Below are 18,342 nucleotides of genomic sequence, written 5' to 3'. Positions count from 1 at the left end.
TATTCCCATAGCAACCTCCGCATTAAAGCTCAACTTCAACTGTTCTCTATGGGACGATACAGAATAGTTTTTCTTTACTGCGGTGTCTAAGGTGATTGGATATTAAGGCTGCAATGATTCATCGATTGTTAAGCGATGACTAAATTAATTGTCAAGTGTTTTGATAATCGATAATTCTGATTTGTCAGCTTCTTAAATGCAATTACTTATTGAAATACTTTAAAAACAATTGTTAAAACTGAAAAGACATTTGAGAACATCATGATTTCCAGGTCTGGTATATACAGTAAAAACATCCCTTCCATGGAAGCAGTGGGCGGGGCCTCAGTCCTGTGTAGTTATTATTATTTTGTTGTTGTACGGCGACCTTGAGTGTCTTGAAAGGCGCCTTCAAATATAATGCATTATTATTATTATTTTGTGAGTGAAGTCTGTAGACAAAATAGCTGGTCGTTGTGTGTTATTAGCGCGGCGATATATAGACAATTTCTGCTTGTAAATAAACACAACACATTGTGTTTCCTTGTTCTATTTGTTTATTTGCAGAAAAAATGATGTACAAAAAAATGGCACCAACAGTTTTCACAGTGGACCTTTAAGTAAGCACGTCAAAGAGTAAATAGATGGTTACATTTACTTGCGCGTTTGTGTGACAAATTTACACTCGAGCGCCTTTTATGGCAAGGCATTAAATACCATAATTATGTATCTTCATAGGCTTTAACAGGGATTTAACAATAGCTCCAGTTCTGCACCTGCTGTGGTTTATATTCCTGCAGCTGTCAGACAAAAAACATGGCTTCTCTAATGTACAGACTGTTGTAGAGGTTAAATAAAGAGTCGGAGCCACTGACCTGCCCTCAGACAGATGGACAGACCTTCGTCTAAAACCTTTTTTAAAAAACAGAAGCCGTGTTTAAGTCTCAGACAGAACCATATGTCCTCACGTCCACACTCATGACCCCTCCTCCTTTTCTCCTGTCCTGTCAGAGTGCGATGATGTGAGCGAGGGGGCGGGGCGGGGAGGGGAGGGGAGGGTCGCTGTGAAAGGGGAGGGATCTGTCGGCGTGAATTAATCACCAACTCTTAAATGGGCAGATTAAAAGAGGCTTGATCCTCTGAAGGTAACACGAGGCTTTATGTTAAACTGAATTCATGATCACCTGAACACAACTTCTCTGGGACTTTTTTATTTTTACTGGCAGCAGCACAGCATATTTAGACCGCTGTGCTGCTGCACTCCTTATTAATTACACTCACAAGTGAGCCTGCAAAAATAATAACACCATCAGTAACTGAAATTACTAAGCAACTAAAACTAACTCTTAACTATAATTTAAAGTTCTCACCCTTCACCGTGACGACATAAATAAGATTAAAAATGTAGAAAGAAACATCTTTTTAAGTGTCTTAGTGTAACAGTTTAAGGCGGCATTCACTGATTCATGACGACAAGTAGGTGCTAAAAGTCCGCTGTGACGGACGCAGCTTGGGCAGAAGTGTCTTTTAGAGTTGCTATGGCAACGTTACAAAGGATTTTCAGCAAAGTATAAAAAACATTAGCATCCTGATGGTTGTTCTTAGGACAAGTGGCCTCTCTTTTATTTCCTTTTTTTACAACATTAACAGTATTAACAGTATGGAGATATTATATAGTCATATCTACAAAGTAGTAGCTTTATATTAATGGGAAAGTGTGTGTGATATTAGGATTAGGATGATTTCAGTTTCAGAGCCAAAAGTAGAAGCTGTTTATTAAATTTAATTTAACATATTGTAACTTTATCTCACAGAAAGAGCAATGAAATGTTCAATTTTGAAAGTTATTGCAGTGCTGTTACCTGTTGTTGTTAATTATCATTATTAGTTTTGAAATAACAGTATTACTGTAAGATTATGTCCTCATACAATGCATTTGCAAATAACATACTGTGTAACTGTCCTATAACTTTCCTGTAACGCTATTATTACTATAGTATTTGGGCGTTACAATGCTGTAATGAGTTAAACCCTTAAATATCACACTTTTTGTAACTTCAGGATGCCCTTGAAAGTATATATTTTTTAAATTTCCTTTTATTTAACCTTTATTTTACCAGGAAAATCCCATAGAGATGAAGACTTTTTTTTTCAAAGAGAGTCCTGGCAGCAAATAAAAAACACTTAACATAGTTTAAATACAAGCTTGGATTTAAAAATGAATGAAATTAACAATTAAATAATATATGTATATGGGGCGGTAAGCTGAAGGGTTTTATTCCTCCACTCGTCTGCATGCCGACTTGTCCTTGAGCAACATACTTGTGTGAATGAGTATGAAAGATGAATGTGAATGGGTGAACATCTGTCATGTAAAGCAGCTTTTAGTGGTCATTGAGACTAGAAAGGCACTATATAGATAACATTTACCATTTATACAAGGCATTTTTTCCAATAGAGACGATTCATTTATGGTTGTATTAAAAGTTTATTGTAAACTGTCGCAGTAGAGAGGTGGTGCACCAGGAGGAGAAAAAGCACACGTGCACTTAAGAGGCAGGTATTTACCGTGACATGAATAAATGCCAGTTGGATTTTATTCTGCGAGCGAGAGTGCGAGGCCTCCCGTGGACAGCTGCACTTTTTCCAGCTGCACTTTTCTCCAGCGACCACGCAGCCTCACTTTTACCCTTCCTGCTCTTTTCTGCTCCGTCTTCATGCGTCCACTCTCTCTCTCTCTCCCTCCCTCTCTCTCTCTGTTGTCCCGTTCCCCTCGCCCGTGGACCCCCTGACTGGCCTTTGTGCCTTTGTTTGGCCTCGGCGTGAAGCTGCTGGCCTTTGTTTGGCTGTCAGAGGTGGGAAGAAGGGAGTGAAAGGGAGATGGAGACAATTTAGCCGAAGAGGAAGACTCCCTCTCTCCCTCTCTGCCCGGTGGACGTCTGTTTGCCGGCCAGAATTTACAGTGGCTATATTATGTCTTCATTACACGGCCGTAAACATGAGGCCACATGAACTTCACACACAAACGTCCCCCTGACGACGCGCTGTATATTATTCCACAACCTTGTCAAGGGATTACGACCGTTTAAAGTTTAAAGTTACAGCGGTCATTTTAAGTTGTTTTTAATTGAAACTCCCCTTAAAGCTGCAGTACGTAATGTGTTTTAAATATAAAAACCCTCCATTATATTCAAACCGATTCAGCTACACATATTTCTCAATAGAGCAGTGAATTATTTTCACGTCTGTGGAGACACAGAGCGATGTATTTTAGCCTCGTGACTGACGTAGGGAAGACGCGAGTAAAGCAAGACAGCGACAAACTTTAGGTTAAGGAATTAACCCCACTTCTCTGAAACATCCTTTCATCCAATCCTGGATGTACACATAATAAAGTGGCCAGTAAGTGTAATTATAAACCATATACTAATACTATTGCTGCTAAGTAGGACATTATCATACTTTCTTCAATAATACTGTATATTATATAATATATATATATATATATGTGAGTATATATGATGAATAAATATATTCAAAACATCAAAATGGAGTCTAAAATCTGAATTTTAAGTGTAAAAAATTAAAGATTAGGGCACAGACTTTTAAATAAAGTGCAAAACATGATTGTTTTATGACAAATATCTCTCCCAATGTTCATTTTGATATTATTTTTTTACTATGTTAATATTAATATTCACACTTTTTTTTATTTATTTTTTTATTAAGATTTATAATAAATAATACCAGGTTGTGCTTAAAATACACATTTAGTCTGGAATTCAAAAGTAAAAAATAATCGTACTATATAACCACTGCCAAAACTTCATCAATTCAATCTTTAGAGGCATCCGGTCATTTTATTAATTATCATATTGATAATGTCTATCCTGTACACATTTTTGTCATTCTTGTTTTAAACAAGTGCTTTGTACTATTTTATTTTTATTTTAATCTTAATTTCTTGCACTCTATTTGTTACTCTTTTTTGATTTAAATGTTTAACTTTGGAGCAACTGTAACAAAAACAATTTCCTTCGGGATAATAAAAGTATTCTGATTCTGATTCTAGCTCTAAAAAGTAATTTCTCCCTTTTCTGAAGGAACCTTAACGTCAGTCAGTCCTCATTAGGACACATGAATGTCCCTCACTCTCTTCTCTGATCTGCTGCTGTCTCTCTCTCTCTCTGTGTGTCTGACATCTGTCAGGACTCATTCATCCGTTCATTCACCCTTCAGACGCTCACTGACACTCACAGGTGTTCTTAGTTGTTCAGACTCTGCTGCAGCTCCTCAGCACATGAAGGATCAACTGAGGAAATTAACTCAAACTCTCAAACAGGGACACACTTTCAGGGGCTTTTAAGCCTCTGCAGAGAGCTGTTATTGTCCTGCACGTTGCTATGACACCAGCATGTGTGTGTGTGTGTGTGTGTGTGTGTGTGTGTGTGTGCGTGTGCGTGTGTGTGCACATAAGCGGGTCAGTTGCCATGGAGACTTTGGAAGTTGAAGTGTAAGATACCTGAGAGAGTAGCAGGTTAGTGAAGAGATGAATGCCCTTTGTTTAGATTGTCCTTAGACTATAGTTTCTTTCTTTCCTTCCTTCATTCTTCCCTTGTTTCTTTCTTTCCTTGTTTCCTTCCATCTTTCTTACTGTCCATCCGTCTTACTCTTCTTTCTTTCTGTCCATCTTTCTTTCGTTCCTTGTTTACCTCCTTCCTTCTTTCTGACATCTTACTGTCCATCTGTCTTACTCATCTTTCTTTCTTTCTTTCTTTCTTCCTTCTTCCTTACTGTCCAGCTTTTTCCTTCCTTGTGTCCTTCCTTCTTTGTTACTGTCCATCTGTTTTACTCTTCTTTCTTTCTTTCTTTCTTTCTTTCTTATTTTCTTTCTTTCTTTCTTTCTTTCTTTCTTTCTTTCTTTCTTTCTTTCTTTCTTTCTTTCTGTCCATTTGTCTAACTCTTCTTTCTTTCTTTATGTCCATCTTTCTTCTTCCTCCCTTCCTTGTTTGCCTCCTTCTTTCTGATTTCTTACTGTCCACCTGTCTTATTCTTCTTTCTTTCTTACTGTCCATTTGTCTTACTCGTCTTTCTTTCTCTCTCTCTCTCTCTTTATTTCTCCTCCCTTCCTTGTTTGCCTCCTTCCTTCTTTCTGAATTCTTACTATCCATCTGTCTTACTCATCTTTCTTTCTTTCTTTCTTCCTTCTTTCTTACAGCTTTTTCCTTCCTCGTGTCCTTCCTTCTTTATTACTGTCCATCTGTTTTACTCTTCTTTCTTTCTTTCTTTCCTTGTTTGCCTCCTCCCTTCTTTCTGACTACTTTTGTCTTACTCTTCTTTCTTTGTTTCTTTGTTTCTTACTGTCCATCTCTTACTCTTTCTTACCTTCCTTCTGTCATTCTCCTTCTTCGATCATTAGCTCCATAAGTCGACATTGCTGCTTCCTGATTGTTCAAACTCTAAAAACATGACAGATCTCTTCTATAAACACGAGTACCAGTGTGTCGGTGCTCCTCACAGCTCTCGTTGTTGACTTTAAGATAAGTGCATCTGTGTTATATAGTATATATGTTGGTTTTAATGTGTGTGTTTGTGTGTGTGTGTTCACAGGTTGAAGAAGCTGAAGGAGACCCTGGTGACGATGCAGCGCCTGGATAAGAACATGAGCAACCTGCGCTCGTGGCTTTCCCGCATGGAGGCCGAGCTCTCCAGACCGATCACCTACAGCGTTTGTCAGCATGAGGAGATCCAGAAGAGACTGGCCGAGCAGCAGGTAGAGGACCGGACGCGAGTTGACATAATGTCAATGAAACGCAGCTTCTCTGTCGCTCCCTCTCACTCTGTTTGTGATGAATAATTTACGCCTGTCCTTTGGGAGTAGTGAAACGTTGTCCTCTGTCATGACGTCTTTGATATGTGTGTGTCCAGGAGCTGCAGAGGGACATAGAGCAGCACACAGAGGGCATCGTCTCGGTGCTCAGTCTGTGTGATGAGCTGCTGAGCGACGAAGATGCTGCCGGCAGCTCTGAGGTGGAGAGCGACTCCCTGCAGGAAACCAGCCACAGCCTGGACCAGCGCTGGAGAACCATCTGTGCCCTGGCTCTGGACAGGAGGCTCAGGTGGGACCTCAAATCAGTCCTCTGCGTCCACGTTCTAAAGCTATTCATGATATGACACAGTAGCACTATTTCTATTCCAAGTCTTTGAATCTTAGCAAAACAAAGACAGAGATGGAAACTGACTCAATTCACGGAAACAATTGTCCACAGTCTGACTCCACTCTGACGCTTCCCTCCCCGTAGGATCGAGGAAACGTGGAAGCTTTGGTGCAAGTTCCTCGACGACTACTCGCGGTTCGAAGATTGGCTCAAGATTGCCGAGCGCACGGCCGCCAACCCCAACTCTGCAGGCGTCCTTTACACCGTCGCCAAGGAGGAGCTCAAGAAGTTTGAGGTGGGCACATTCATACAGGCTTTAAGTGGCTTTGTCTTTTGTTTCTCAGAGTGAAATATTCACATTCTCTTTGTATTTTATGCCTTTGACTTGACAGACCCTAAGTCTTTTTTCCTTTTAAGATGTGATCATATAATCCTTTAGGAATCCCACTAAAAAGACAGGAAATGTAATAAATAATAATAAACATGCATTTTTCGCATACTGATGCACAATAAGTGTCTGAAAGGTTTCAAGGTTTTATGATTCTGAGCATTCGCTGTCATTGCTATCAAATAATACAAAAACTAAATTTTAAAAGTATTTAAAAAGAACTTCTGATTCTGAAATACATACAGTTAAGGTTCGTATGTCCATTAACTACCAGACATAAAGTCAACCAGATTTACATTCATAGAAAACATGGAAAACACTAAAATGTTGTCTCTTTTTTTTTTATTTAAAATTGACTTATATGACTATAGTGCAAATTGCTGGATTACAAACAAGAAAATATTTCTGTATTTATTCCAGATCTGTGCTTCATCCTTATTTTGTATTTCTTCATCTTCTTGTTTTTTTTTTCAGGGTTTCCAAAGGCAGGTTCACGAGCGGCTGACTCAGCTGGAAATAGTCAACAACCAGTACCGACGCCTGGCGCGAGAGAACCGCACCGACCGGGCCAGCCAGCTCAAAGCCATGGTCCAAGAGGGGAACCGGCGCTGGGACGTGCTGCAACACCGAGTGGCTGCCATCCTCCGCAGGCTGAAGGTCTGATTTCTGCACAATTTAACATTTCTCTAACACCTCATATCATTTTGCAGAGGTAAACCACACATTTGGAAGACAACTGTTTAAATAATGAATCAAAATTGAGTTTTATGCATGTGTTAAAGGCTGGAAAAAACACCCCTCTTTCTTCCGTTCATCCTGTTTTTTTTCTTATTATTATTTATGTCAGTATTTCACGAGCCAGAGGGAGGAATTTGTAGGCACCAGGGAGAGCATGCTGTTGTGGCTGACCGAGCTGGACCTGCAGCTCACCGACGTGGAACACTTCTCCGAGAGCGACGTCCATCACAAGATACAGCAGCTCAATGTGAGGACTTTGCACCTTTGCACTTTCAAGCGTCTATATATTTTAAATAATCTCCACTGCAGACTCTTGTTATTCTTCTCCTCTGGGTAAGACGTTTTTGAGAGAGAGAAAGGTGCACTGAGGCTTTTTAAGTCTGTATTTCCACCGTGTGGCAGCTAGCTTCTCTCTGATTGCTTTAATACGTTTTTATTGGAAGTTAATCAATGAAAATAAAAAGGATTTTACATGTACTGTGTCCTAGATCTGCATGTTTATATTCATAAGTCCTGATTAATCGTCCAGTTCTCATTCACCCGTTACTGTTACTACAACTCCGTCTTCTGTTCCTGACACGCTCTCCATCATTCCGTCCTCCTCCTCCTCCTCCTTTGTTCCCACAGAGTTTCCAGAAGGAGATCACGCTGAACACCGAGCGCATTGACGGACTGATCGTGTTTGGAGAGGGTCTGATCCAGCGCAGCTCGCCGCAGGACGCGGCGCTGATCGAGGAGGAGCTGGAGGAGCTGTACACCTACTGCCAGGAGGTTTTCAGCAGACTGGTCCGCTTCCACCAGCGCCTCAGCCAACCTCCGGTCAGCTGCAGCACACACACACACACACACGTTTCACTTCATGGACAGTTAATCTCCACAAATAATCAAATTGTTTCTCTTTTACTATACTTCTACATATGGAACTTTGACTTGTCAATCTTAAAGATGATATTGATGTAGAATTATCCACTGAGTGTGAAATTAGTCAATAATAACATATAACAGAACCCGACACAGCATGCAATAAATACAGGAAATAATACAAATAAAAAAAACACAGAAAACATCTAGTTAAAACTTCTCTGCAAGATTTTTCTCATGCTCACATTCTCTTTTGTAGAATTGATGTGACAATTACTAGCACTAGAAGGTTATTCTTTCGACCCATCGGTCGTCTGTGATCCCTGAAAAATGGGGATCATTGGAAGTTTTGATTTTGGCTTCGTATTAAATCATTAAAATTAGACTAAATAATTAAATCACTGTTTTATTTGCGTAATTGGACACATGGCTGAATTCCCTCTATTTTTATATGTGTCTTGTTTTTAGCTGATTAAAGAAGAACCCGAGCTCTCCGGTACCGCCTTCTCTCTGGAGTCCAGTTTGGAGCTGATTGGCCGGTCGTGGCTGAGGCGGGGCCTCGGGAGCCTCCCGGCCACGCCCACCCACCCGCTGACCTCCCCGCTGGAGCGTTCGGGTTGCGGGACACCGGTGAGCGTGGACTCCCTGCCTCTGGAGTGGGACCACACCGGAGACGTGGGAGGCTCATCGTCGCCCGAGGAGGACGATGACGAAGACGATGACGATGATGAGGACGAAGAACACGAGGAGGACGAGAGATACTTCAGTGCTCTGTCAGGTACGTCCTACTGCCAGCTTATATATTTATGTATTGAGCTTTTATTCACCAATTTAGTGTGCACGGACAAATAAAAAACAAAATCAAAACATAAACAGGAAGAAGAGATAAAGCAAACTCAAAGTAGAACATACTACTGTTATTAAACTAAGTAATGATATATATAATATATATAATGATAATAAAAGTTTAAAATGAACATTTTCCGTTTTCTTTCTATAGTTATTTGTTTATTTAATGTATTCCCATTAATATTTGTGACGTTACGTCACAATATCACAATGCTATTTATGGTCAAATGTTATTAAACAGGATCAGGAATAACTTTAGTTTACAAAAGAGAGATTCATTCAGTGGGAAAACATGAATTAAAAACCAGCAACGTCACTTTTTTGTCAATAACAAAAATGTGTTTTTAACACATTTGGAAACAACAAAATGACCTGCGTTAAATAAAGTGCAAAAAGAGTGACATTTTTACACCATCATTTAAGATAAAACAGCACTGAAGCAATCAACAGCTGTGTCTAATGTTTACTCGTGTTGTTTGCACACACCCTCTCATTTTTTATGTCAAACAGAACATTAAATTATGTTCATAAAATTAATAAATACCAACAAAATGTCCACCTCTCAACCCTAATATTGATTATAGTTGTCGTAACTCCTTGTTTATGACGTTGTGCATAACTTAAAGCATTCACAGTGTTCAGATAATCACAAACTTAGATTTAAACTTCACTTAAATTCCAGATTTACGCCATTAAAAAATACCGTTTTGTTCGAGATGCAACTTCAGTTCACAATAAAAGAACTGAAAGAATGAAAGAAAAAGGTTTGTGGAGCAGGAACCTTCCTCCAAACATCCCTTCATTCATTTTTATTTTTACATAAAGCTGAAAAAAAAGGGAAAATCTTACCATCTACACACATCTATCTACATCACCCTCAGGAGGATTGTGTCAAAGTCTCGATGGTTGTTCTCCGTCTTCTTTTCTTCTCTGCGTAATAAATTCACACGTCGCTCTTCAAGTTAGAATCATTTCCTTGGCGAGATCTCCTCAGCAGATAATGTATCACACGTAATCACGGTGAACATCTTTGCCTCCTGTCGCCGTGGTCTGGAAAAAAACATTTTTCTTCATTTTTTAAGCACACAGTAACTCTGAAATTTAAAATAAAAATCATTTGGCTCACGGTGAGGAAATAATTAAAGGTGGGAAAACCTCTTAAATTCAAACGATTGTTCTTTTAACTATACTTTATATGAAATATGTCACCGCCAAAAGTGTCATTTGTGAAGGGTTGGGTGATCATGACCTTTTTGAACCAGTTTTGCTTCCGTAGATTATTTTTGACATGGTTTTCCATGGATTTGCTCGTCTTCTTCCATCCTTTCTGTTATTTCCTGCTTATTCTACACTTTCACAGTGATTCTTTCCCCTCCTTCGTGTATCAAAATCAACTTTATTGGCCAAGTATTCATTATGCAACAAGGAAAGTTAACTTTCGGTTTCGTCTCGCTCGGTGTACGCATTAAATAAAGAATAAAGTTTGAGAATAAGATGGATAAAATAAGAACAAGAAATAAAATAGAATGAAATAAAATCACCTGTGTTCCCATTTCTTGCTGCAGGTTACTGCAAATAGTATTAATAAAAATAAAATTATCTCTCTATGGAGCTATTTAAAAGGCATTCAAAGGCATTTATCAATGAAAACAAAGACTAAAAAAAAACAACATATCTGATTAAAAAGTACTTTAAAATACAATAGATTAATGTTTTTTTTAGAAACATAACATTGCATAACATTGATAACATTGCCATCACATTAAGGTGATTGTCTGACAATCGGTAACAGAACAAAAACATCTCTATTTTCCACTGCTGCCGCTGCACGGAACATTAACAGTTTTCATTGTTTACTCGTCTCGAACGCGTCTCCATCTGGAGTTTGTTCCGATGTGATCTGGAATGCTTTCATCTCTCTTTCCTGCTGCTTGAACATGTGAAATACGGCGTTACGTTGAAACCACTCACACACAACAAGCTTTTGTCATTTCCTGGCGCGGCTGATTTATGCTGCTGGTGCTCGTTCGCTGCTCGACTCCATTTGTGACTAGTTTTGGAGGATGAATTTTAGTCTCAGGTTTTTACCACCTGATTAAATGTTTCAGCATTCGGCAAATGTTTTTCCCCTAAGTGACATCAAGTTAATGGGTCATTTAAAACCAGCCATTAATATCCTCCAAAGAGAGCACAAACATCTGTTGGAAATAATCATAAATACTGTATTTGCATCTACTGGACATTCATTAATTTCCATTAAATAAATGGAGGGACTTTGCTGCAGTGGACGGTGTTGTATAATAATGTTTGTGTTGTTTGTGTTTTCAGTTTCCAGCAGGTCAATGGTCCTACAGAAGTCATCAGCGTGGAGATCGACAGCAGACGCCGAAGCTCTGCACTCGGAGGGCCACGACGAGGCAGCGCCCACCTTCACCAGCACGCCTCGAAAGCAGGCTTACGTGCGTTTTTACTACCTATTACCATATGAAAATAACTGTGTCTGCACCGTCTCGTCCTAAGACCCGTCCCGTGTTTGTTGTGTCTCCAGCTGGGGTTAATGTCTCAGTGCAGCGGCAGCATCGAGGACATTAAAAGAGTCTCGCTGATCCTGGATGACGAGGAGCAGCAGCCGCAGGAGCTCGGCCTGACGGGACTAACTGCGTCAGACAAACAGTCTGGTGAGAGACACGCGTGAGAGGCAGTTAGGCTGCACTAATGGACCGTAAATGACAGAAAATGCACTCAGATTTCCCAAAACACGGCAGCAAAGATTGGTGAACATGTGTCAGTAAATGACATAAATCAGGGAAAACACTGGTTTCACTCTCTGTCAAAATATTACTCAGACTCTACTTAACACACAGTACATCAACATACAGACCACCATGTCAATATAAACCTGTTGGTGGCCTGACTTTTAATGTTATGTATCAGTTTAACGAAGCTGCCACTTCAAATGCATTCTTAGCAACTAGCCACTAGCTATTAGTAAGCCTATTGGAAAAAAAACTAGTAGGCATACTGCTAACTTTCTTGTTAACTGCTCCAGCACCTTATCAACTAGCGCCTTTTCCTAGCTTCTGAGCAACTGACAGCTAGCTTCTTAGCAACTATCTACTTGCTTTTTCACTACTGAGCATCTAGCAGCTAGCTTTTCAGGTTCTTAGCAACTAGTCACTAGCCACTAGTAGACCTACTGCTAACTTATGTTCTTCCTAGGTTCTTATTAACTCCACCACCACCTTCAATGAAACTAGCTGCCCACTTACAAGCTTCTTATAGCAACTAGCATCAAAGCAAGTAGCAGCCAGGCTTTAAGCTACTTAGAAACTAGTAGCTACCTCATTAATGACTAGCCACCAGCCTTTTAGCCTCTGAGTAACTAGCAGTTAGCGTTTATTACTGTTGTTTTTAGTCCAAATTATTTGAGTGAAGCACTTGAGATATTACAAATAATCAAAATAATTGATATCTTAGATATGCTGTTATATATATTTGCTCTATTTTTTGTGTCATAAAATTGCAGTATTTATTTTTATGGCTGGTGTTGGAGGAGCTGGTATTGTATAATAGTGAAATCACTTAACACACAATGTTTACATAGAAACAGTTTTAAATAAAGCCACGATGCATCATTGAATTGCAGTAATATCTATTTAAAGCTTCAGAAAAGCTCTAATGATTTGTAACAAAAATACAAGTTTCCTGTCTGAAGAACTGAAGTTTGTTGTTGTTTTGGCTCAGGTGTGATTGAACGCTGGGAGCTTCTCCGGGCTCAGTCCAGGAGCGATCAGCTGACCGGCCCACAGGAGCTTCAACAGCTCTCATCTGACCTCGACCACCTCACTTCCTGGTTAGAGAGCGTGATCCCAGAGCTGGAGCGTCCACATTGCTCCAGCACAGCGGCGGCGGCGGCGAGTGTAGCAGACATGGAGGCCAGAGCCAGAGAACTAAAGGTAAACCTCCAGACCAAGCACAACACGTCTGATAAGTGTTTGCGTTTGTTTACACTCCTTGGTTTTTTGTTTGTTTTTGCAGGAGATGCAGAGAATGTTTACTCACTACAAGTCCATCATGCTGTCTGTTAACCTGAGAGCTCAGGAAGCTCCAGAGCTTCAGCAAAGGCTGTTGAGCACGAACAGAGACTGGAGCCGAGTGTGCACGAGTCTGCAGCAGTGGGACGCTGGACTGAGGAAGACTCTGATGCGCTGCCAGGTGAGAGGAATTATCAAGTGTAGCTGAGCTGCAAGAGACCCAACACAACAGCTCGGCTCCAGATCTGCCTCTGCTTTGAATTAAGAATGAATTTAAGAAATGTAAAAATCTTTTGGCCTCTTTCACGCAACTGCTGTTTTTGGGTTTTTTCCCCCCTCTGTATGTTTTCCAACTCGTATCCTCACAGAGGAAAGAGTTTCCTTCACATCAAGAGCAGCTACAGTGTGAATTTATTATTTAATGCATAACATTTGTTATTCTTTCAGTTTTGTTCAGGAAAATAAGGCCTTATGTTGTGGGGCTGAGACACCGAGAGCTGAGTTGTGTTACAATACATGACTGAAACTTTACTTTACTAACTTACATCCTTAAAAACAACACTGTGCAACTTTCTTTTACCTCAAAGGTCCAGTGTGTAACATTTGGTTTGAGTGTGTTGGCCAAATTGAATATTATATTTGCTTTAATTACATTTGTTTGTGTGTAATTGCTAATTAGGGGAAGGGCCTTGCTTTAAGAGGCAGCCATTTTGTGCCACCATGTTCTCAAGCACGTCGGGGAACTACAGTGGCCTAGGTGGGTCAGAAAGGATGTGATTCTTTGTCGTTTGCGTCGTAAGGTTTAGCTTTAAACACTCACGGAGGTTAAAGTTCCAGGGTTTCACCACAGAAAACCTTCAGAACTGAAGAAGAAGGAAGTTCAAGCGTGAAGCTGGAGAACTCATCAAACATCTGCATTGACTTAAGTGACATCACATCCAACAAAAGTTACCATGTACAGTGGTAAACATGTAGTTTGATGTTCAAGCAGCTTTTTCTCTCTGTGGAGCTCCCCCTACAGTTTCGGAGGACATATCCATCCATTGTCTAAGAACTCACGTCTGACAGCTAGGGGGAGACAGCCCCACAACAAGACATTTAACCACCATTCTGACTCTGAAGCTGTTAAATTAGAGTGAAAATCGGTATAGTTCTGCTTTAACTGATTCAGTAAATGCTTAATGCTTTCTTCTTGCAGGAGTTTCACGGGACACTCCACTCTCTGTTACTGTGGCTGGCCCACGCCGAGAGCAGACGCTACGCGGTGGACATCAGTGACCCGGACACGTGTGTCCAAGTCCTGCAGCAGCACTGCGACACCCTCACAGTGAGCTCACCTCTGATGACAGTGTTGTTTATTGGTCAGATTCTTCTTCTTCTTCTTCTTCATCATCATCATTGTTTCTTTGTTTTCTTTGTGTGTCTGCTGTGATGAGCAGCACCTGCAGGGGGAGCTGCAGAGCAGACAGAGGCAGCAGACTTCACTGCAGACTCTGTGGTCACAGCTCCAGCCCGAGGACAAAGACGACACCACCGCCGCCGCTGCCGCCGAGGACCGAGCAGAGGCTCAGGAGAAGCTTCACGTCACGGGCAGCAAACTGAAGTCTCTGCTGAGGGACGTGGACCGAGATCTGAGCGTCTTACAACAACGACTGGTATTTAAAAATGTCTCATGGGATGTAAAAAAAAAAAAAAATTTGGTTCATTTAAAATAAAATGTGTTATTTAGATTTGTTGTTGTGTTTGTGCTCGATTCAGAACGACGTCCCAGGTCAAAGTTCCTCTGCAGAACCTCCTCAGGAGAAGAAAGTTTCCTCCACACACAGGTATGAAAATGTTCACATATAATAACATATCACAAATTACATATGTCCCCTTTAAATATGGATGAATTAAACTATAACATTAACTTTTATTGTGTATTAAACCCTTTTAATATCCTCAGAATCCAAAGTTTTGTTGACTTTTTCGGTCAGACAAACTTTTTTTAACATATTTTCCCCCCCCCTGTGTCTCACAGAGGGAAGAGGGAGTCGTCTCCTCCTCGCTCTTTCTTCTACCGCGTCCTCCGCGCCGCGTTCCCCCTGCACCTCCTCCTGCTGCTCCTCCTGCTGCTGCCGTGTCTCATCCCGCAGTCGGAGAGCGACACCAGCTGCACCGTGGTCAACAACTTCGCCCGCTCCTTCTACCCCATGTTACGCTACACCAACGGGCCCCCGCCCACCTGATCACCCACCAACCCTCCCAACACACACACGACCAAAATATTTTATTTTTTAAAGCCTCTTTTTAAAAACATTTTATTTATTCTAGGACTCATTTACAGAAGAGTATTAGAGCCACGTTTGAAAAAAATTGATAGAAAGTGAAAAATACATAAAACAGCATGAATTCTGAGATTGAAGTCAAACATTCTGAGAAAAAAATGGAAAAAGTTGTTTGTTGCAAAAAAAGGAAGAAAAGTAATTCTCATATTAAAGTCAAATAATCTGAATTCTGATATTTAAGTCAAAAAGTTGTAATTCTGAGAAAAGTCAAAAAGTTGAAATTCAAGTAAAAAAGACGGAATTATCAGATTTAAGTTAAAAAAAAAAGTCGGTATTTTGAGAAAAAGTCAGAATTCTGAGATTAAAGTCAAAAAGTTGGAATTCTGAGAAAAATGTGGGAAATACTGAGAAAGTCGGCATTCTGAGATTAAAGTTAAAAAGTCAAAATGCCGAGATTAAAGTTAAAAAGTCGGAATTCTGAGAAAAATGTTGGAAATTTGATATTGAAGTAAAAAATTCTGAAAAAAAGCAGAAAGTCGGATTTCTGAGATTAAAGTCAAAAACTTGGAATACTGAGAAAAATGTAAGGATTCTGAGAATACTGAGATTAAAGACAGAATTATGTTTTTTTTTTATTCTCTAGTGTGGCCCTAATACTCTTCTGTACTCGTTGGAATATATCTCTGTCAGGAAATGTCAATGTGCAAAGATACTGAAACCGTCCATATGAACCAGTGACTGCAGCTTCCTGAAGAGCGCCCCCTAGATGTGGTCAGACTGTGCAGTTGCACAATATTAACTCTAATATTAAGTTAAATATTGTGATCTAAACAAGCCTCTGTTCGATTTTTCAATTATTCAACAAACTTTACTCAATAATGTTAATATCCATGTGTTTAATGTTCAGATTATCATATACTGAACTGCTGAACGTGAGAAATTTTAGTAGTTTTATACACATGCAATGTATTTTTTTAGATACTGTTTGCATTGAATAGATTATAATCTGACATGTATTTGCCTCCTGTGCACAGATTAGCAAGATTGTTTTTGTACATAATGTAATAATATAATGCATATTTATGACATGAAAAGTTATTGTCCTGATTCTCTGGAAGGAAGCACTGACTGTTTTATTTTTTAAAAGTTTTATCTAAATTTGTAATAAATTAACAAATACACACAGTAAAAGTATAATGTTTTGACAGAAAAATAAAAGAAGAAAAGCACAAGATTTGAAGCAGTAAAATAAAATACAAAATGTATATTTTGTGACAAAAGAAATGTCTGTATTTTTGCCTTTTGTTTGCTCTTCCAAAAATGACCAATAGTGTTTTCCCTCAGGGAATAAAGGCAGGAAAATAAATGATAAAATGAACACAAAACATTTCTGTTTTTTTTCTTCAAAATTATGCCTTTTGTTTGTTTTTTTCAGAATTTCGCAAGTTAAAGTTTGGAAGAAGCCACTACATGCTTCAAATCACAGTCTTCTGGGTCTTAAAACCATAAACTTCATATTTGAATAGTGTTGTTTGATCGCTGTGAATCGATTCATAGTTAGGATGTGGTGATATCATATCAGGCCCACATTCCAGTGCTTTTGTTGTTTTTTTTCGGCCAATCAGCTGCTCGACGGTCGATCACAGAGAAAAACACATGGATTCTGAATGTGCAGCAGAGGCAGCTGCTCCTCACTGCTGCTGTGGAGCTGTGTGTGTTCACCGTTGAATGAAGACAAAGGAAAAGAAGAACTCAATTGTGGCTGTACTTCTTAGCAGAAGTGAGATATGTGTCGGTCTCTGTCCTTGTTATGTGAGTATACTCGTTTGCGTTAGCATTTAAGCTAGCTGACTTTATGCTAACGCGTTAACAAAAACGTGAGCAGACTGCATCGTTGCAAACTTTATATAGTGTATAGTGCAGCAGATAACCAAAACAATCGTTCAGTTTGTGATAAATGCATGAAATTTGGTACACATATAGCCAAAGGCATACCGAAAAGATTTGGATGTGGAGGCATCATGAATTTTCAACATGGCGCCAATGGCAGCCATTTTTCAAAATGGCCACGAGCAACGCCTGTTTTCTTATGAGTGACAGACACAATGTGATATTTTAGACATATTTACCACATATTGTACTTGGTAAATGTCTATAGTATAATTGAAAAGTATCATTTCATATTCAAGATGGCCGCCATTTCCCAAGCTGGCAGCCGTCACTTGTATGACGGTCTGATATGTATGATCTCCAATCAAATCAAATTCTGAACTTAAAATTGGCCGGAAGCATCCTTCTACCTCACAACTGAACATGACTTACTGTTTCTCTCAAAATGGTAGCCCTTATCTGCAAGAACTGAACCATTCAATGAATGGAAATGTAATAGAGTGGATGTCAAAGCACAGCCAGGGCACACTGGTGACACCACTGCTGTGAAACTCAGCATGGGGTTCAGTGCCAGCTCTAGTCTAAATAATGCCATATTTCTGCAATGTGCTGGTTGTGGTGATAGTTTAGTGGTAGTGCAGTTTAGTTTCCTATATGCTATCTAATGTTAGCCCCACATCTACTTAATAGTTTATCAATTTAGATGTAGTTAGATAGCCGCACCTGAATGGACAGGATGTGCCAGCGCGGGAGAACTGGGATTCAGAGACGTGTGGTAGGTGATGTAGCCATTCCCAGGAACTGGCCAAACTTTCTCAGAGTTGACAGCAATAAGACAGGTCCAAATCTTGACAAAAATGTCATACTATACTATGTAGTACGTCCTACTATACTGTCGTCCATAATGTGACCATTTTTTGAATTAAAAAAATTGGTCCAAAATTTGACAAAAACGACATACTATACTATGTCGTCCAAAATCTGACAATTTTTTTGAAAAACGTTTTTTTGGTCCAAAACTTGACAAAAACGTCATACTATACTATGTAGTACGTCCTACTATACTATGTCGTACATAATTAGACCATTTTTTGAAAAAAAGAAATTGGTCCAAAATCTGACAAAAACGACATACTATACTTTGTCGTCCATAATCTGACCATATTTTTGAAAAACGT

General features: G+C 39.6%; 1 protein-coding gene across 1 annotated transcript in view; it reads left to right on the top strand.

The window, feature by feature from the left end:
- syne2a (spectrin repeat containing, nuclear envelope 2a) overlaps positions 1-16,621 on the top strand; it is a gene marked incomplete at its 5' end in the record, with an annotated part of 84,521 nt that extends 67,900 nt beyond the window's left edge. Inside the window, 15 exons of the mRNA XM_083898612.1 lie at positions 5,590-5,752; positions 5,908-6,098; positions 6,282-6,432; positions 7,000-7,182; positions 7,373-7,510; positions 7,891-8,082; positions 8,593-8,902; positions 11,302-11,432; positions 11,522-11,651; positions 12,718-12,929; positions 13,012-13,188; positions 14,206-14,334; positions 14,447-14,662; positions 14,766-14,833; positions 15,028-16,621. Of these exons, the coding sequence (XP_083754738.1) occupies positions 5,590-5,752; positions 5,908-6,098; positions 6,282-6,432; positions 7,000-7,182; positions 7,373-7,510; positions 7,891-8,082; positions 8,593-8,902; positions 11,302-11,432; positions 11,522-11,651; positions 12,718-12,929; positions 13,012-13,188; positions 14,206-14,334; positions 14,447-14,662; positions 14,766-14,833; positions 15,028-15,235 (2,599 nt within the window). The 3' untranslated portion in view covers positions 15,236-16,621. The remainder of the gene's footprint in view (positions 1-5,589; positions 5,753-5,907; positions 6,099-6,281; positions 6,433-6,999; positions 7,183-7,372; positions 7,511-7,890; positions 8,083-8,592; positions 8,903-11,301; positions 11,433-11,521; positions 11,652-12,717; positions 12,930-13,011; positions 13,189-14,205; positions 14,335-14,446; positions 14,663-14,765; positions 14,834-15,027) is intronic.
- Positions 16,622-18,342: the final 1,721 nt, after the last annotated feature.

The sequence above is a fragment of the Microchirus variegatus genome (genome assembly GCF_963457635.1).
Source record: "Microchirus variegatus genome assembly, chromosome: 12".
Taxonomy (NCBI): domain Eukaryota; kingdom Metazoa; phylum Chordata; class Actinopteri; order Pleuronectiformes; family Soleidae; genus Microchirus; species Microchirus variegatus.
The sequence above is the reverse complement of the archived record's forward strand: the minus strand, read 5'-3'. Positions and strand labels throughout refer to the sequence as shown.